The following is a 21,314-nucleotide window of genomic DNA, read 5'->3' on the forward strand; positions in this document are numbered from 1 at the left end:
GCCATATCCATTGATTGAGTCAATTGTTGTCTTGAGGAGTGCATTAAAGCTTGGAGAAGGAATAAGGATCTTGAAGGTGCAAGGAGGGGGCTATAGATCTGAGATTGGGAAGATATTTCTGAACATCTGAAGGTATTAAGTTGTTTCCCTTCTTTTAGATCTATTTTGGTTGTGAGTTTTGGGGCTTTTAGCCATGAGTAGTGATCCATTTGAGTTAGAAGCCGGATCTGGAGTTGCTACTTCAGATCTAAGTATATTTTGGTCTTGGAAAGCATAAAGTTTCAGCCCTTGAGTTGATTATGGAGCCTCTTTGCCTTAAACCCTAGTTTATGGTGTATTTTGCCTAGATCTCCTTCTCTACATGTAAAGTTTGCAACTTTACGTGAGGAATAGGCTTGGGAAGGGTAGATCTACAGTTTGGAGTCCATGCATGACTCAAAAGTCCTCTGCATGTATAGAGATCTGAATAGACTCGGCGAGTCCTTTGAGTGGACTCAGCGAGTAGCATGAAGATGAGGAGGAACTCGACGAGTGGGATGAACAGCTCGTCGAGTCAGATGAAGTTGGGCAAGAACTCGACGAGTTGGATGAACAACTCGGCGAGTCTGTTGAAGGTTGTCTTGGACTCGGCGAGTCTGTTCTTCGCGAAACCCCCCAAACCCTTCGAGTTGAGACTCGAATCAGTGAGTCGAATGGAGACTCGGTGAGTTGGACAGGTCAGCACTTGAAAATTGGTAGACTCGGCGAGTCATGGACTGACTCCGTGAGTCGAATCGCGAATAGAAGGACTCTGAACATATGAACTCGGCGAGTCAATAGGGTGACTCGGCGAGTAGGGTTGACCTGGAAGGTTGACTTTGACCAGGACTTTGACTTTGACCAGAGTTGACTTGGTTGTCTTTCGGGGGTCAGTTAGACTCAGTATTGCTTTGATATTGGTAGCTCGGGGAGCGAGTGGTGCAGGAGTTCAGAGAGTTGCTGGGCAGCAACTAGTGGGTTCATCATCCAGTTCAGCCAGTGCAGGTGAGTTTCCCTTTGTATGAATGGGTCTACGGCCACAATGCCGACCCATGTAGTTACGAGTAGAAGACCCGGGGGTTAGCCCTAGGCACAATATGCTAGTATGATTTTCGGGACGAGGTCCAATGATAGAGGGCGGGTGCCCAAGGAATGGTTTATGAGATAGTTTATACTTGTTGTCTGTGTGATACTTGTATGTGCGTGGTAGGGAGGTGAGTGTGGGCGAGGTCCCGTATCTCACCAATAGCAGAGTGTGGATGGTGTTCCATATCTCAGTAGCAGCAGATTAGGGGCGAGGCCCAAGTTAGGGAAGGAGTGAGGATGGGCTGGACCCGTACCTCACTAACAGCAGGAGTATGGACGGGGTTCCATGACTCATCAGTAGCAGGACAGGGGCGGGGCCCAGAGATAGGCGAGGCCTTAGGACAAGATCCGTTAGTATGTGTTTAGCTTATGTGATGTGATGTGATATGTTTATGTGCTATTATATGTTAGTGGGCGAGGCCCTGTGACAGGCGAGGCCTAAGTGAAACAGATCTGTATCCGAGCGGGGCTCGAAGCCAGGCGGGGCCTGGAGTGGCGGGGCCGTTGTAGCGGGCGAGGCCCGAGGTAGGGGGCGAGGCCCAGAAATAGCAGGCGTGGCCCAGTACGTGCAATATGTGGTTATGCATGGTATGTGGTAGGGTGGGGGACTCACTAAGCTTCATGCTTACGGTTTCCATTTTTGGTTTCAGGTACTTCCGGTAGCGGAGGGAAGAGCTCGGGGTGATCGCATGGCACACACCATAGATTAGACAGCCTGGGAATGTTTACTCTGATAACGAACATGTATTTTGGAAACTAATACTCTGTTTATGTTTTGAAATGATGAATTTGCTTAAAGTAATATTTTATTAAAAGAAATTTTTAGTCTTGAATTTTGGGACGTTACATGGGGTGAGGTTGGGCACAGGGTGATAGGTCGGACAGAGGTAGTTCTGCAAACTACCGAGATGATACAACAGATTAGACAGCGACTGCAGACCGCTCAGAGCCGGCAGAACAGTTATGCGGACCGGTGCCGATCTGAGCTGGAATTTCAGGTGGGTGACATGGTCCTCCTGAAGGTCTCACCCTGGAAGGGTGTGATCCATTTCAGGAAGAAGGGAAAGTTGGGTCCCGCTATATTGGGCCGTTCAGGATTGTTGCCAGGGTGGGGAAGGTGGCTTATTGGTTAGAGCTCCCGGAAGAGCTTAGCCGGATCCAAAACACATTTCATGTTTCGCAATTGTGAAAGTGCGTTATGGACCAGGAGGCAGTGGTGTCGTTGGATGACATTCAGGTCGACGGGCGCTTGAACTATGTGGAAAGGCCTGTGGCGATTTTGGAAAGGAAGAATAAGATTCTGTGAAATAAGGAAATACCTTTGGTAAAGGTACAATGGGAACATCGGAAGGGAACCGAGTGGACGTGGGAGTCGGAGGCAGAGATGCGCGAACATTACCCGACATTTTTTATCCCAGCGGACTTCGAGGGCGAAGTCTAGTTCAAGTTGGGGAGAGTTGTAATGCCCCGACTCTCAAGTAGTACTTTAAATAAAATATATTTTTTAGGTTTTGGCCCTACTCGTCGAGTAGCAATGGGTTGGATCGCGAATTAAGGGATCTACTCAGCGAGTCCTTTATGGGACTCGACGAGTAGAAGCTAGAAAGTGAAACCCTAATTCCTGGGGTTTGCACCCCTATTTAAAGAAGCTCAAGCCTCTTTCAGTTCCTTTGCATCCCCCTTTTCATCTCTAACTCGTGTGTGTGTGTGTGTTATTGTGTGTTGAAGCTTTGTGAGAAGATTTTGGTGTAGGAGTTTGGGAAACAAGTGATTGAGGCAAGGAGCTGGGAGGAGACCCGAATTCTACTGTTGTGGACATCTCTTGGGAAGGTATTAAACCATTATCCTTAATTATTTCAGTCTAGATCTTATCTTTGAATGAGTTTTAGGGTTTTATAAGGGTATCAAGTTCGTATGACAATCTATGGGCTAGATCTGAAGTTGTAACTTCAGATCTGGATCCTCCTAGGATTATACAAGCATAAATTTCTAGTTTTAGTCGAGATTAAGGTTCCCTTGGTCCATGAACACCCATTAAAAGTTTGGTTTTGGCATTAAGATCTTGTAAAGCAATGCATGCAAGTAAAGTTTGCAACTTTACGTGATAAGCAGACCTAAGGAAGTTGGATCTGCAATTTGGGGCCTTGCCATGGCTTAAAGACGTCTGCATGTTAAAATTACTAAAGGGACTCGGCGAGTCATATGAAGATGTGCATTAAACTCGACGAGTTGTTTGAATAACTCGGCGAGTTAGATGAAGATGTCCATGAAACTCGATGAGTTGAAGAATAACTCGGTGAGTCGGATGAGTTTTAGCTAAGGATATGGTTGCGTGTATACCCATCAAGTTGCAAGGAGGAAACTCGACGGGTGGCCTTAAGGTTTGATCGAGATTCGAAGGAACTCGACGAGTCACCCCGATGACTCGGCGAGTTGGAATGTGCTCCAAGGACTCGGCGAGTGGCCGAGTATACTCGGCGAGTTGAGGTCAACATGGACTGTTGACCTTGATCGAGGACTTTGACCTTGATCAGGAATTTACTAGGGTATTATGGAGTGCCTTATAAGGTTAAGGACTTATGAGTATATTGTGCTATGGTTATAGGTGGTGGAGCCTGTGTCAAGTGATTCGATAGTTGGAGTTTACCTTTCGAGTTGACATCTGCGAGGTGAGTTATCCTCACTATATCAGTAGGGTCTATGGCACCAAGGCCGACCCTTTGATTGTTATTGTTATGGTATGCTGCATGTGATTATGATTTGTTCCATTGGAATCAGGGTAGACAATATGATATGCTCTTATGATCCTTAGGGATTGGTATGTTAGTGACCTGTTAGGTCAATGCTCTAGTTAAGAGTGAACTCTATGATTGATGGCCAGTGAGATAAATATGTTTGCTATTTGTATATGCCAGTATATGATAGTATGCGTACATGGTTATTTGCTTGTTGGTTGGGTTGAGGCGGTCCTGCTTTGAGCGGAAGGCCAACACACCCTCTGAGCGGTCCGGGGAGACTGTAGGCCCATGTAGCGGACCAATCATGTCGAAGGCTCGGGATAGTTCGAGACAAAATGTAGGCCCATTAGGGTGGACCAGTCCGGCCGATGGCCCAGTATGTATGTTGTTTGATTGATCGCTATTGTTATGGTTTCTGCCAGTGTGGTATTGGTATTTTGGGGGTAGCTCACTAAGCCCTCGGGCTTACAGTTTTCAGTTTATTGTTTCAGGTACTTTAGGAGATAGAGGGAAGGCGAAGGCGTGACCGTACCGCTCCTCATCCTCATGATCTGTTTTGGGACACTCTGATGATAAATGAATTGGAAATGTTTTGTAAAAACAATTACTATTTGGTTCTTTTGTTAATATCAAAAGTTTAAATTTGGCGCAAATTTTTTGGATGTTACAGCATGTCCATATTTCCAACGACATGTAAATTCTAGATGTGCAATTGTGACAACCCAAGTTGTCCCGTTACATTTCCCCGTTACCGTTAACGGAATATTCCACTATATAAAAGTTCCGTTAATTAGAGGGCGTCAATTTAATAAATATTCCATTTGGTTACATTTAACATGCCGTTAAGTCGTGATAAAAAGGAAATAAAAACACAGGACACACATTTCCATTTATTTGGAAAATGTTAAGCTTTATAGTTACGACCACTAAAGCGGGTGCGACCAAAAGCCCCGTTTAACGGCAGTATCGGGTAAAATTCCACTGAGCCCCGACTCGGAACCCTATATAAGGGTGAGTGGAGTCCATTGGAGACTTTTTACACTCTCTCTCTAGACCCGTTTTCACCCCGAATCCGCAACCCAACGCTTCCAAATTGTAAGTCCGCTTACCCTAGCTTGTTCTAAACATTACTAGCTGTAATTATAGCCCAAAAACCATCCAAGAAGGCATGGGATAAGGAGTTTACGGCCCAGGAACACTCTAGGGCCGTAAACCCCTAAAATGGTGCCAAACATGCCTTTAAACTTGCCCTTAAGCTTGGAAACTAATTAGGGATCTAGCCTAGGAGTGTTTAAACATCAAAACACAATGATTTAGGGCATAAAAGTGAGTTTACGGCCCAAGCACATGCTTAGGCCGTAAACCCCTCAAAACCTTGTCAAAATGCCTCCAAAACACTCCCAAACCACACTAGGGCTTATCACATAAATTAGGGGCTTATTCTCTTGGGTTTAGATCACTTAAACAATTAGAATTAGAGGATTAATAGGAGTTTACGGCCCAGACATGTGTCAAGGCCGTAAACTCCCCAAACCAAGCCAAAATGTTGGTTTTTGTCCCCCAAATGACCTTAGACTATTTCCATAAAATACTAGGAAGGATTTAAGGACTTAAACACATGAAATGGAGGGGTAAAAAGGAGTTTACGGCCCAAGAAAGTGTCTAGGCCGTAAACTCCCCAAAACACATCCAAATGTTAGATTTAATCCCCCAAAATAGCATCACACTTCATTAGAAATTGCTAGAAAGGTAATAGGGGCTTGAAACTTCACAAAACACTAAGGGTGAGAGTTTACGGCCGTAAACTCCCTTAGGAGTGTCCCTAGGCCGTAAACTCCTAGTTAATGCCCTTAGAGACCTCAAAACCACTCATGCCTTTTATGAAAAGTACTTAGAATAATTCCATGAGCAAGCTAGAAGCCTTAAACACCCTAGAACCCATCACCATGAGTTTACGGCCGTAAACTCATGGTGAGATGTCCCTGGGCCGTAAACTAGTTGATAAGGGTTTATTCTTGGAAAGTAAACTCCATTCCTTAGCCATACACACCCTTAAACGCTACCCGGGACACCCAAACACTTAGCCAAAGTGTTTTCCGCTCCTATGAGCGCGTATATGTGTTTAATTAGTATTATATATGCTAATTGTATGTGAACATATGTTATCATATGTTAAATAGGTCATTGTGTGTGTTCGAGTCCTTGCGTGACACCGAACGCCCAAACGACACCTTCGTCGGACCTACTTACACCAAGTGAGTTCATACCCCTGAATGAACCTTTTAAATGTTTTTACATGTTTTATAGGGGGGGGGGGAATACAAGTTAAACATGCCAGTTATCATATCAATCACATGTGATTGATAACCCGCATGCACAAGATTTTATGATACTGTACACTGTTTTTACTGAGTAGGACACTATAATGGTTTTCTAAAAGATTTTCATTTAGTTCAAAACTCTTACTTGTACTGTTTTATCTAAATTCATTCTAAACTGGTTTATGAAGGATTTCCAAAGGCTTTCAAACATGTTTTTACAAAATAATACAAATTGTGATTTTCCCGAGTATAAAGGTTTTTCATCAAATATTCCCTTTTCGACGTATACTTTACTTGTTAAATACTGCTGCTTCGCTTATACTTATTTTATACTCCTACTCTGTAACTCTTTCACTTATACTTGAAGTCACTTATACTTGATGACGCTTATACTTATTCACACTCTTACTTAGTGATACGATTCTACTTCACTTATACTTGATATCGCCTTTACTTCACTTATACTTGATACGCTCTTACTTCACTTATTGTCGTCTCTACTTCGTGATACGCTTATACTTGTTCGACACTCCTACTTCACTTATTAGACACTCCTACTTCACAAGAATCACTTCTACTTGATACACACTCAGTCGTAGTTAGATGTATGTATGTGCTTGTATAAATGCATATAGATAATGATTGAAGGACTTAGGAAGGCTTGTCCGCCCTATTTCCCTTTCTTCGTTGAAATGTGGTCTGGTGGGATCGGATGTCCATCCGAAGGTCGTTTGATTCATTACTTATATATTATGTACACAAGCATAGACATACGGGTTTACTTCAGTCAGTTCAGTTAAGAGTCTCTACCTCTAGTTTACACTTTCATTAGAAACCCACTATTTGGAAGTCTCTACCCACTATTTGGGATGCATCTTCAGGACACAGCCTTCTCCGTCGTCTAGTTGGTAACCAGAGTCTCCTGTAGGGAGAGCGGACATTGTGTGTATAGATCTATACGGGATTGACAACCCCGCACCCAGACTGCTAGCTACAGTCCCGGCCTACCAAGCCAACGGGTGACAAATGTCACATCTTATAGACGCTTGTAGGGCGTCTGGTACTCTAGTCAGTATGGTTACGAGTATCCCGGGTTACCTTATAATTCATTGGCTTTAAGGTAACGGTATTTCGCCAGCAATTTACACTGTATGCTGGTAACTCATTTTCAGAGTCACACTGTTTTGAACTTACAAGACGTATCTTTCATTTGATGCTGTCTGGGGTCTGTCTCCACTGTATTCACAGAATCCACTGTGTTCACTGTGTTCACTGTTTTAGACCTCGCTAGACGTATCTTTCATTTGATATTGTCTGCGGTCTGTATTCACTGTTGTAGACCTTACTAGTTGTACCTTTCATTTGGTACCTTTCATTTGGTACCTTCTGGGGTCTATGTCTCCACTTGTTAGACTGAACCAGGCGTGTCGTTCGTTTGATACTTTCCTGGAGTCTATGGTTCCTTGCCTTAGTCAGCAGTCCTCATTGCTGAGGCATATGATATCCCCTGATGTCGTTTGCTTTCCTCAATAATCAAATTCAGTATTTTGATAATGATAGCAACTTACGGAAAACTACTTTTTACCACACATCACTGACCAGTCTTGGTAGAAGGCTGCTATTATTAAAGAAAATATAGGATTTTCTGGAAAGGACTCTAATACACTGAAATCTCTTAAACTACTACTTTCATTAAAGTTATTTGAATGAAAATGTCACTAAATGCTTATGAACTCACCAGCATTTGTAAAAATGCTGATACTCGCTTTTCAAATAACTTGTATTCTCAGGTTAGCATTAGACAGATACATCCCAGGAGTAGTTAACGAAGATAGCTTATTACCTTTCTATACTTATTATATTTGTCTGTATTACCTTGTTGTATTGTAATGTAACCATGTAAAAATTATTACTATTAATGCAATGTTTTGTTGTACTTCGATTACTATATGCATGTGTTGTGATACTTGACATGACGTCATCCACCCCAAAACGTTTCCGCCGTTCCGGTTTTGGGGTGTGACAGCAATTGATTTTACCCCCTTACAAAATGCACCGCCGTACTTCATCAACTACCATATGTCACTTTCCCCAATGCACTAGATGGGAATTTTAGGATGTCCGGATGTACTGCATGACAAAACCTTCACAAATTTTGTAAGTATAACATGAGATTGTATTGTCCACGATATTTACGCAAACCTACTTGTAGTGACATCCAACAATCATATACTCATCATTCGAATGTGACGACTTCCCTGGAATGTTAGTAAACCTAGATTGTCTCCACTAGGAATGGGGCAATTGCCTGAATGCACATCAATGGCAATACACCCGATATGATCATGGTTATCCAACTATCATATTTGAAGCAGTGGCCTCACATGATTTGTGGATATGTCACACATTCTTTGGTTCTGTTGGTTCTCTGAATGACATAAATGTGCTTAACATGTCTCCGTTATTCAACGACATGTATAACGGGACCGCATCAGATTCTTCGTTTGATGTGCGTGGACATTATATAGGTACGAGTATTATCTCGTGGATGAGATATATCCGAAGTGTTCTTGTTTTGTGAAGTCATTGTCTTGTCCTAATGATCGAAAAAGGTTAAGTTTAAGAGAGCTCAAGATAAGACAAGGAAGGATGCTAAACAAGTGTTTGACTCTCTTAAAAAACGTTGACATATATTTAAATATCATTCACTTTTTGTTGACGAGAAGAAAATGAGTGAGATGATGTATACTTGTATCATATTGCATAATATGATTCTCAAAGATGAAAGAAATGAATATGTGAGTATAATGGAAACGAGATCGTTCCATCGACACAAACATTTGAGGTTGGAAGCGACAAGTACTTGTCGAGCATGCATACTTCAACAAACCTAGAACCAACCCATTTTATAAAATTACAAGCTTAAAACATTACTTATCCTTCTAACCGGTTTTACTTTCAACTATCTACTTATAGACAATCCGATTTAATTTCACAAATCCAATGAATAAAAGAAAAAATCATTAGCTAAAAAGAAAGTATGTCACATGAGGTGAATGGTTAAGCAAACTGAAAGCATTTGAATGTATTTTTGATGCATTAAGTTATTTATATTTTATGTCAAAATATTCCAAATTAAGTAAAGTTTATTTACCAAATGGCTTGTAGCCTAGCGGTATCAGATGGTGTTCTCCCTCTTTAGGTCGAGGGTTCAAGTTCCGTCGTGGACATAGGTGAAATAAATGTTGTTAGTTTAGGAGTAGATTAGAATTGCCGGTTTAAAAAAAAAATAAATAAAGTTTATTTGATCGATTGGGTTTTATGGGATCCGATCCGAACCATAAAGCCTTTTTGTAATCTAAAGACCTCTTTAATACACTCGAGCATCAAGGTTTGCGTACAAAATGTGTGAGATTTATATTTTATTTTAAAATAACAATAATTTAAAAATAAAATTAAATAAATAAAAAATAAAACCCAAACCTGAACGACAATGGGCTTCGATGCCTCATTCGGAGAAGACGTTCAACCCCCTTTGTGAATTGTTGATCTTCGATTTCCCCAAATAATTCCCAAAAATCGACAAAGTGAAAGGAAGCAAGATCATAACTCAGAAGTTTGTCACCTCTGCTAGTGCGCGAGGTCCACGACGGACGACTCTCGCCTTGCCCGGAGGATGCGCAAAAGGTAAACTTTGGTTTTTTGTTCTTCGATCTGGTTCTTCCTTAATCTACTAAATTCAATTATGCATTCCATAAATCGGCATCAGATTCTAAGTTGCTTACAATTCCATCTTGTTTATCCGATTTGTAGGTTACCGTTTCTTCGGATTCTGTAACGATTGATGTTTGTTTGATTATTGAAATGAAATGAAGTCGATTTAAGCTCAATTGTGTATACATGAGGTGTTTTTGCTCTTTTTGAACTGATGAAGATTGGGATCTGAGATTTTAGTGTGACATATTTCAGGATTTAATCTGCCTGTTTAACTCAACTTCATGAATTGTAACAACTACACGAAGAATTCGAATGTTTTTACTATCATAAACACGATTACACCTAACCAGCAATTCAGATTTTTGTTTCCCTCTGATTTTAAAAGAGTTATATACATGAAAATCTGATTTACAAAATCCAAGTGCATTGTGCCTAAGAACCCTATATTCTCCCCCAATTTCTAACAGCAACCTTATGCAGTTATGCCATTGGTTTATTGAGCATATACATTTGCATACAATGTTTATTGATTTTGTGATGCTCCATTTCTCTTTTTGAAGGTGGTTATGATCTGCCAAGATCCAATCTGATAAAATCTATCAACAATTTGCTCTGATATAAACATGGGGTGCCCGAATCAACTACCCGAAGGAGTAACAGCTGCCCGAGACACCAAAGATTGTTCCCCTTCCTCCTCCTCCTCCTCCTCCTCCTCCTCCTCCTCTTCTTCTTCTACTTCTTCAGCATTCATGGTGAATTCAGAAATCGGTGCAGTTTTAGCAGTTATGAGAAGAAACGTTCGATGGGGTGTTCAATACATGGACAATGAAGATCAATTAGAACACCCATTAATCAAATCCTTCAAAGAAATTCGAAAAAAAATCTTCTCATGGCAACATCAATGGCACACCATAAACCCTATTCTTTACCTTCAACCCTTTTTAGATGTGATTCAATCGGATGAAACAAGTGCTCCAATAACCGGTGTTGCATTATCATCACTTTACAAATTCTTAACCCTTGAAGTTCTTGATCTTGACACTGTGAATGTATCTGATGCATTGCATTCGATTGTTGATGCTGTTACAAGCTGTAGATTTGAGGTGACTGATCCTGCTTCTGAAGAGGTGGTTTTGATGAAGATTTTGCAGGTTTTGTTGGGGTGTATGAAGAATGAAGCTTCGGTTAAATTGAGTAATCAGCATGTTTGCAATGTGGTGAATACTTGTTTTCAGATTGTTCATCAAGCAGGGGCAAAAGGGGAATTGTTGCAAAGAACAGCTAGGCATACTATGCATGAGTTGATTAGATGTGTTTTTATGCATCTCCCAGATGTTGTGAATAAGGAAGATGAGGTTACTCATGAGGTAAGTTGACTTTTTTCTTTCTTTTTTGACTTGCTTTTTTTTTTTTTTTTTTTTAGTTTTGTTTATAGATTAGTAATTTGCATATTTTGTTTCCCATTTTGCTGTTTGATAATGCTTTAGGTCCCTGAAATTAACACAATTTGTTTTATGTTATAATCACTAAAAATATAAAGTGGAGGGCAAAATGGTCATTTTGACTAATTTGCATATTTTGTTTCCCATTTTGCTGTTTGATAATGCTTTAGGTCCCTGAAATTAACACAATTTGTTTTATGTTATAATCACTAAAAATATAAAGTGGAGGGCAAAATGGTAATTTTGACTAATTTGCATATTTTGTTTCCCATTTTGCTGTTTGATAATGCTTTTGGTCCCTGACACTAACACAATTTTTTTTACTATATAATTACTAAAAATATAAAGTGGAGGGCAAAATGGTCATTTTGACTAAAACAAACGGTGTTAGTGTTGGTGTTGGGGAACAAAAGTACTTTGAATCACTGGAATAAGGACCAAATATGAAAAAAGATTTATTTTTGGACTGAAATGGGAATGATCAGTACATTATATCGATTACAAAAATCTACCAAATTATAATATTGTACTCTCAATTATTTATTATTAAGATATTAAACTTTTGAAAAATATACCTGTTGTATTTAGATGACATTGCTAATATTTAGTAGATTTTTTCATTTCTTTCTATTATTTTTTTTTCTTATTAAGGCATTGTAAATTGAAAAATCTCCTTAATTGACTAATTTTTGTAATTTTATTCGTTTGACTCAGGTCAACGTGCCCAGTAACGAACAATCATCCACTAGTAACGGCTACACCGGTTCAAAAATCGAATCCGTCGGAGGTTCTTTAAATCTTTCCGCCGTCGTACCGGAAGTCAAAATGGATGAAACTTCCGGCGAGGTTGGTCAAACTAAAAACCATGTTGTTACAGAGCCTTATGGTGTTCCATCAGTGGTGGAAATCTTCAACTTCCTTTGTTCACTTTTAAACGCGGTAGAACATTCCGGAATAGCTCCAAGATCGAACTCATTAGCATACGATGAAGACGTTCCTTTATTCGCCTTGGGTTTAATCAACTCCGCCATTGAATTAGGCGGCGCCGCCCTCAGCCAGCATCCGGAGATTCTCGCCCTAGTGCAAAACGATCTGTTCCATAGCTTAATCCAGTTCGGATTGTCTCCAAGTCCGCTGATTCTTTCAACAGTTTGCAGCATCGTTTTGAATCTCTACCATCTCATGCGAGTTAAACTGAAATTGCAGCTCGAAGCGTTCTTCTCTTCTGTTCTCATGAAGATTGCTCTGAATAAACACGGAGCTTCGTATCAACAACAGGAAGTCGCGATGGAAACTCTCGTTGATCTTTGTCGGCAACCGACTTTCATCCACGAAATGTACGCGAATTACGATTGCGACATATCGTGTAGCAATGTTTTCGAAGATTTATCCAATTTGTTATCAAAAAGCGCGTTTCCGGTGAATAGTCCGTTATCGGCGATTCACGTTCTTGCCCTAGAAGGATTAATCGCGATGATAAGCGGCATGGCGGAAAGCATCGGCGATGAAGCGCCACCGCTAGAACCAGATCCATCGAGTATTGAAGATCACGAGTCGTTTTGGAAAGTGAAGTGTGAGAATTTCGAGAATCCCGATGCTTGGGTACCTTTCATTCGTAAAATGAAGCATATCAAGAAGAAATTAGCAATCGGGTCGGATCATTTCAACCGGGACCCAAAAAAAGGTCTGCAATTTCTCCAAGGAATGTATTTATTACCTGAAACACTCGACCCAATCAGCGTAGCATGCTTTTTACGTTACACTACTGGACTCGATAAAAACCTCGTCGGTGATTATCTCGGGAATCACGATCAATTTTGCATCGATGTTCTTCAAGAATTCGCCGGAACTTTTGATTTCAGGGACATGAATCTCGACATCGCGCTACGTGTTTTTCTAGAAACCTTCAGATTACCAGGGGAATCACAGAAGATTCAGAGAGTTGTCGAAGCATTTGCTGAAAGATATTATGAACAGTCGCCGGATATTCTCGCAAACAAAGACGCCGCCTTGTTATTATCATATTCTTTAATTATGCTCAACACAGATCAACACAACGCTCAGGTGAAAAAAAAGATGACGGAGGAAGATTTCATCAGAAACAACCGGAGAATCAATGGTGGCAATGACCTCCCCAGGGAGTACTTATCAGAGCTTTACAGATCAATCAGTGAAAACGAGATTAAAATGACACCTGAACACGGTGTCGGGTTTCCGGTCATGACCCATGATAACTGGGTCGGGTTGATCCATAAATCCCGACAAACTGCTCCATTCATCGTCTGCAATTCAGGCGACAACTCTGGTGACCGGATTAACCATGAAATGTTTGCGATTTTATCCGGGCCCACCGTTGCCGCCTTATCTGTTATTTTGGATCTTGTGGAACAAGAAGATGTTTTACAAGTTTGTATCGATGGGTTTCTTGATGTTGCTAAAATCGCCGGGAGTTATCATCTTGATGATGTTCTAGACGGGTTGCTTGTGTCTCTTTCCAAATTCACAACGTTGCTGATTCCGATGTCGATTGAGGATTCCGTTCTTGCGTTCGGTGACGATTCCAAAGCCCGGAAAGCAACGGTTGCGGTTTTCACAATCGCGAATTCATACGGCGATTACATACGATCGGGCTGGCGAAACATTCTTGATTGTATTCTAAGTTTACACAAATTAGGGCTTTTACCCGCCCGATTAGCCCGTGATGCCGCTGATGACTTCGATTCCGTTTCCGATCCTGATTCCGGGAAATCAACAGTCACCCCGGTATCAACAAAACCCGCGTTACCCCCGTCCCGGAAACCATCCGGGCTTATGGGGCGCTTCAGTGAGTTTCTTTACTACGATACCGAAAAACCCGCCCCGCAACCCTCCGAAGAACAAGTGGAAGCTCGGAATCGGGCGATGGAAACCGTTAAAGATTGTCATATCGAAAACGTGTTCACGGAAAGTAAGTTTCTTCAATCGGAATCTCTTTCGAGTCTGGCCCGCGCCCTGATGCTGGGCGCGGGCCCCTCCGGAATCAGTAATTCCGGAGACGATGAAGACGCGGCAATCTTCTGTCTGGAATTACTGATTACTGTTGCGTTGAATAACCGCGACCGGATTATGATTCTATGGCAAGGGGTGTACGAGTACATTGCGAATATTGTTCAATCCGCAGTGATGCCGAGTGCGTTAGTGGAAAAAGCGGTTTTCGGATTAATCCGAATTTGTCGAAGGCTTTTACCTTATAAAGAAGATTTAACCGATGATTTACTAAAATCCCTTCAATTGATTCTAAAACTCGACGCCAGGGTGGCGGACGCGTATTGCGAACACATAACACAAGAAATCATGCGGTTGGTCAAAGTCAACGTCGGTCAAATAAAGTCTCACATGGGGTGGCGGACAATCACCTCGCTTCTATCAATCACCGCGCGACATCCGGAAGCTTCCGAGCCGGGATTCGAAACCCTAGAATTCATCATGTCGGACGGGGCCCACTTGTTACCCGCGAATTTCGTCCTATGTGTCAACGCGGCTAGGCAATTCGCAGAGTCGCGAGTGGGTGACGTGGTGAGGTCGGTTAAGTCGGTTGATTTGATGGCGGGGTCGGGTGTTTGTTTAGTACGGTGGTCCCGAGAAGCGGAGGAAGCCTCCCTACAAGTATACGAAGATATCGGTGAAATGTGGTTGAGATTAGTTCAAGGGTTGAAGAAAGTTTGTTTGGATTCGAGGGAGGAGATACGGAATCATGCGGTTTTGATGTTACAAAGATGTGTGACGGGTTTAGACGGGATTTATCTTGAAGATGAGATGTGGTTGCAGTGTTTTGAATTGGTGATTTTTGGTGTTGTTAATGATTTATTGGAAATTGTTGAGGAGAAATCGGTGAAAGAATATAGAAACATGGAGGGGACGCTTGTTTTATCGTTGAAGCTTTTATCGAAAGCTTTTTTGCATTCGTTGCCGTGTATTTCGAGGTTGGTTTCGTTTGAGAAAATTTGGGTCGGGGTTTTGAATGGGATGAAGCGGTATATGGAGGTTAAGTTTAGAGGGAAACGGAGTGAGAAAATTTACGAATTAGTCCCTGAGCTTCTTAAGAACACTTTGCTTGTCATGAAAGCGACCGGAATCCTTTCGTTGCCGGATTCCGATTCCGGTGGGGGTGGTGATTCCGGTGGGGTATGGAATCAGACCTGGGTACATGTGAAAACGCTAGCACCGTTGTTGCAGTCGGAGGTGTTCCCGGATGAGGAACCGGAACCACGAACCGTGGGTGCCACCACACCGGTTCCCGAGGCTAATTTGTTGGTTCCATGAAGTTTTGAGGGGCAAAATTGGAAATTGGGAATGGGGAGTTTTAGTTGAGGTAAGGACTAAAGAGGTTTTCATATATTTGTATACTTTTAGTACATTGTATAATTGTTGGTCGGAGGTGAACCATGAACAAGTTTTTTTGTTTATTATTATTTTGGTATTTGGTTGACTTTGACATTGACATTCACATTGACATTTGTTGACCTTTTGATGAGTCAAAGGGATTTATAGAGGCACATATAGATTCTCCTCAAGCATGTTTTTTTTGGTAGCCAAACTTATCTATCACTTAAACGTCATTGTTGTTTACCATATAAATCAGATATACATACTATGTTACGAAATTTTTATTGAGTTTATAGAGTAATGTACATATAATCATGATTTTGTAAATAAGCTAACAACCCCCAAGTGTGCTCGTAGGAAAATTTACTTGATAAATAAGAGCATTTAAATATAATTTTAGGAGGTGATATCTATTCATTAAGATTGGAAAGAATAGTATAATTTTAGGAGGTGATATTTCCACTTGTATTTTATGTATTCATTAAGATTGAAAGGAGTGGTGTTACTGATACCAAATGCCAAGCTCCACACCAGATTTCACCTCAACCATGGAGAGCTTTGCCACTCCCTTCTCTCTCCGGGTTAAAAAAAGATGGTTTGATTTTTGTATCTTAGTTACAATTCTTTTTGTCCAATTGAAAGATATAAAAATTAAAACATCTTGTTTTTAAATGTAAATGTACGAGTAAAAAACATAAGTTAAAATATCACCTCCAATTATTTGAGCTTTTAAATCTAATATTTTTTGCTTTAATTTTAAAGCTCACTATTAGATGTTTGTCATTATTTTAATTATAGTTTTTTCTTTTATTCTATTAGTTATAAATAAGTAAGGTTGTGGGATCCTAAAGGAAACTTTGTGAAATTTTCTTGTACCATCACATAGATAACTCAAGGTTAGTGGTTTGTTAAGTTGAGATTGTGAAATGAAAAGTTTATTGAAAAAGCTTTTTACCGGTGAGATTATATTTGATGTTTGTTTAAAAAACATTTTTTAAATATTTTTTCCCCTCATTTTACACCATTTCTTTTTAAAATCTTGTTCCATCTAACACTTTATATTTGTATTTAGAGGTGAGTATTTGGACTTTTGGACCTAACCGGCCTCAACAGGTCCGGTCCAAGGTCCACCAATTTCTACAAAACCGATCTGATCCGGTTGTGTCAAATTACTCACCCAACAATCGAAATAAATAAATTAATTTTTGATAGATTTCAATGAGTTGTACCGAATGCACATAAAGTTTTATCGATACAACAGATACAAAAACTGGAAAATCCGGACTGGACCGGTCTCAACTGGTCCAGTCCAAAATCCACTAATTTCTGTCAAATCAGTTTGGTCCAAGAGTGTTGTCCGGTTTAATTCGGTCAAAATACTTGTCCCTATTTTTACTAGGTAATTTCTTTGTGCTTTGAAATTGGTTTTTTATATCATAGTAAAAACATCAAATATTCTTTTCATGTGTTCGGCATTTCAAATATCAAATTGCAATTTAATATTATGAATCAATAAAAATCCGTAGATTTCTTTTTCTTGGAAAATACATAACTTAATCATCAGTTATAAAGTTGATGAATAATTTATGTAAAAAACCTAGAATATGAATATTATCATATTATGTTAAAAGGATCTTTCCATGTATAACTATTTCTATATTTTTATTTTATTTCTTATTAAATATATCTATCCAAAAAGCATTTATCCCAAAAGTTCTTAACCAAAAAAAAAAAAGAAAAACAAAAACAGGTTTAGCATCGAACGGATAAAATTGGGCTTCCTTTGGGATAATGTCAACGTGCTGTTGCTTTATCATTTGCTTTCATCCCATTAACAAGCACTACAAAAAAACCATCGATAAACTTCCAATTACAACTATATTGCCACATCAGATCCACCGCCGGAAACCGCCTAATTTGCCGACCACCGAATTTCTTCCGATCAGATCAGGTTCGTTATCTTCATCTCTATGCGTTTATTATTTGGATAAATAAATCTTACAGGAAAGCTATCCGTATACACCTGTTGACAGATGAATTGTGGTTTGATTTAATTTTGATTTCGATTCTAATTTGTCTGCTCTTTTTAATCGGTGCAATCGGTATGTGATCGTTGTAGTTTTATTTGAGGGGTTGTTTCCGGAGAGATGAGTGAAACATTTGAAGGTTGCGAACGCCAATACTGCGAGCTTTCGGCGAGTTTGTCGAAGAAGTGTACATCAGCTACTTTACTCGATGGAGGTGAGCCAAAACCCTAATTCGGTTCAATAGCTTTCAAAACTATGTGTATATGTTGTTATTAATCTGATGTTGCCATAGATTAAAGATATTCTAAAGGATTTAGAAACAAACATGATAGAACCTTGTTGATTTACCTTACATTGATGTTGTCTATGTCATCTGATTCCCAAATTAGAATTGTTCAGCATCCTTTTGGTTCAAATCAGGACAGGAGTCAGGAAATTAATTTATGATCTTATACTCTAAGTTTTAGAATGCTGTAGATTGTGTCCTGATGCCTTTTACCTATCCTATTTCTGTATTATCAATGCTCCATTGTACCCAAAAACAAATCTAAATTCCTTCTATTGCTTCATCTCCTACAAGTCAGCTATAATCTGACTTTTGTTGGCATGGTTTTGATGCCTTTATTATCCCTCAATTTTATCACATGAATTTCTGCTGAAACTTTGGTGTTTGTTCTTCCAGAAAGAACAATGGCTAATATGTTGAAATTGGAGGAGGTGTTTGGTGTTTGATGTTAGGATTTAGCATTTGAGACACGTGGATTTGAGAAATATTGATTTACTTTAGACAGTTGGGTGAAATAGTCATTTATTTTCATTCATGAGTTTATTCAGTTAAAAATAAAAAGAAACTTTTTTTTGTTCATACATACAGACATCACTTAATTAGGAAAAAAGAAAGAAAGAAAGAAACAGATCCTTAAATTGTGTGTCTGTTATCACTTTATTCAACTTTAATAAACCTTTTTAATGTTGAAAAAATAAAAGTTTGCGAGCTTCATCGGGCATGAAAATGTTTATATGGTTAAAAAAAAAAAACTAAAATAAGATTCTGTTAAAATCCCACCTTAGATTTCACCAACTAAAACATTATGCTTGGGTTTTTTCTTCGTAATATATACATATTTTTAATTTCTTGAGGCCTCGTTTATTTTTAACTTCTAAAATAGACTCTCCATGTCTCAGCCGTACAAAAGACGTAAATACCCTCATTGTAAATAACCCTCGAAAGCTTCTCTAGTCCCATGTAACAAACACAACCTAAATCTTTTTCCGTTCTACATTATCAATTTATGTTTCTTATTTATTCGTTTCAGAGCAAAAGAAGCAGAAAATTTCTGAAATAAAAGCCGGAATCGATGAAGCCGAGTCTCTGGTATCGTGTCAATCCTTGATTCCATTCCATTATTTATCTCATAACACATTTTTCTTTTTAATAATAATAAAATATAAATTCAGATACGAAAAATGGACACAGAGGCAAGAAGCCTACCACCAAATGTAAAAGCTGTTCTTTTGGCGAAATTAAGAGAATACAAATCGGATTTGAATAATTTGAAAAGTGAAATTAAACGAATTGCATCATCCAATTTAAATCAAGCTGCCCGAGATGAATTATTGGAATCAGGAATGGCAGATGCAACTGCGGTATGTATGACTTATATCCATCATTTTATTATGACAAAACTGCACAAATGGTCCCTGTGGTTTGCTCAAAATTGCCACTTTGGTCCAAAAAGGCTTGGACTAGCACTAGAGGTCCAAAGTTTTCATTTTGTTGCTTGTTTGGTCCAATCTGTTTTGATTTTTTTCAAAATGACGAATTTGCCCCTGTTAATATGATTTTCTTTTTTTCTTATTTGTTTTTCTGATTTTATATTTAAAAAAATAAAAAATAAAAATAAATCACTCTCTCTCTCTCTCTCTCTCTCTCTCTCTCTCTCTTATTTGTTTTTATTTTTCTGATTTTAGATTTAAAAAAATAAAAAAAAAAAAAATAAATTACATTTTTGGTCCCAAGAAGTTTTCTCTTGCAATTTTGGTCCTTATTTGGGGTTCTTGTAATGTAACTGGTCTGTGTTTTAAGTAAATGACTATTTTTGGTCCCTTAGTATAGTTGATTTTTGCAATTTTGGTCCATCATTGAGATTCTTGTAATGTTTTTGGTCTTTGTTCCAAATAAATGACCATTTTTGGTCCCCAAGTATAGCCAGATTTTATAATTTTCGTCCCAAAATGTTTTTCTTGCAATTTCAGTCCTTATTTGAGGTTCTTGTAATGTTTTTGGTCTGTGTTTCAAGTAAACTGACTATTTTAGTATTTTTGGTCCCTACATGTAGCTGATTTTTGCAATTTTGGTCCTTATTTGATGTTCTTGAAATGTTTTTGGTCCTTGTTCTAAGTAAATGACCATTTTTGGTCCCCAAGTATAGCCAGATTCTACAATTTTGGCCCCAAAAAGTTTTCTCTTGCAATTTTGGTCCTTATTTGAGGTTCTTGTAGTGTTTTGGTCTTTGTTTCAAGTAAATGATCATTTTCAGTCCCTGAGTATAGCCAGGTTTTTCAATTCTAGTCCCAAAAAGTTTTCTCTTGCAATTTTAGTCCTTATTTGAGGTTGCTGTAACGTTTTTGGAAGTAAAACGATTATTTTTGGTCCCCAAGTATAGTTGATTTTTTCAGTTTTGGTCCCAGAAAGTTTTCTCTTGCAATTTTGGTTCTTGTAACTTAAAATGACTATTTTTTGGTCCCTGAGTATAGCTGACTTTTACAATTTTAGTCCCAAAAGTAGTCTTTTTACTTGAAACAGTGACAAAACACGTTACAAAAATCTCAAATAAGGCAGGAGAAAATGTTTTTGGACCAAAATTGAAAAACAAAAGGTATACTCAAGGACCAAAAGTGTAATTTAAAATTAGTGGTGTGAATGTGACAGGTGTCAGCAGACCAAAGAGGAAGGTTATTAACGTCAACAGAAAGATTGAATAAGTCAAGTGACAGAGTTAGGGACAGTAGAAGGACTATGCTTGAAACTGAAGAACTCGGTGTTTCACTTCTACAAGATCTTCATCAACAGCGAGAGTCTCTTTTACGTGCCCATGGAACCGTAATTTAAATGACATAAATGCCCCTTGTACTTTCCACCTTATTGTTCATTTACCCACTTGATTACTTAATACTGGTTTTTGTATGTTTTCAGCTTCATGGAGTTGATGAGAACATAAGCAAGAGTAAAAAAATAATGACAAATATTTCAAGAAGAATGGGGAAAAACAAGTGGATAATTGGCTCTGTGGTTGCTATTCTTATCATTGCCATCATCTTGATTTTGTACTTCAAGTTGAAGAAGTAGAATCCCAAAATTCAAGCCTTTTGTGTTTTGTTGGTTTTGCAAGTGTGTCATTTATTGTGGGCTTCTTCTTCTTCTTTTTTTTTTTTTTTTGAAAAAATGTTTGATTTATTTTGAGCAAAAACACATATTTCCAAGTGTTGATCTTTGTTGTGGTTTTTGGGATCTTACATATGCATGAAAATAAACTTTTTGTGGCTTGTTTATGATGCATCCTATTGTCAACAAACTTAGCAATCTTTAGGTAAGTATGT

At 39.0% G+C, this 21,314-nt stretch overlaps 2 protein-coding genes across 2 annotated transcripts; both read left to right on the forward strand.

The window, feature by feature from the left end:
- Window positions 1-9,639: 9,639 nt before the first annotated feature.
- LOC111879745 (ARF guanine-nucleotide exchange factor GNOM) lies at window positions 9,640-15,875 on the forward strand. Its single transcript, XM_023876180.3, has 3 exons — window positions 9,640-9,850; window positions 10,441-11,247; window positions 12,037-15,875. The coding sequence occupies exons 2-3, from the start codon at window positions 10,504-10,506 to the stop codon at window positions 15,622-15,624; spliced, it is 4,332 nt and encodes a 1,443-aa protein (XP_023731948.1). The 5' UTR covers window positions 9,640-9,850; window positions 10,441-10,503; the 3' UTR covers window positions 15,625-15,875.
- Window positions 15,876-17,479: 1,604 nt separating this feature from the next.
- Window positions 17,480-21,273, forward strand: LOC111879756 (vesicle transport v-SNARE 11). The gene is made up of 6 exons (XM_023876190.3): window positions 17,480-17,638; window positions 17,807-17,928; window positions 19,031-19,089; window positions 19,173-19,361; window positions 20,647-20,817; window positions 20,911-21,273. The coding sequence occupies exons 2-6, from the start codon at window positions 17,835-17,837 to the stop codon at window positions 21,061-21,063; spliced, it is 666 nt and encodes a 221-aa protein (XP_023731958.1). The 5' UTR covers window positions 17,480-17,638; window positions 17,807-17,834; the 3' UTR covers window positions 21,064-21,273.
- Window positions 21,274-21,314: the final 41 nt, after the last annotated feature.

Source organism: Lactuca sativa, chromosome 3 (genome assembly GCF_002870075.4).
Source record: "Lactuca sativa cultivar Salinas chromosome 3, Lsat_Salinas_v11, whole genome shotgun sequence".
Classification (NCBI taxonomy): domain Eukaryota; kingdom Viridiplantae; phylum Streptophyta; class Magnoliopsida; order Asterales; family Asteraceae; genus Lactuca; species Lactuca sativa.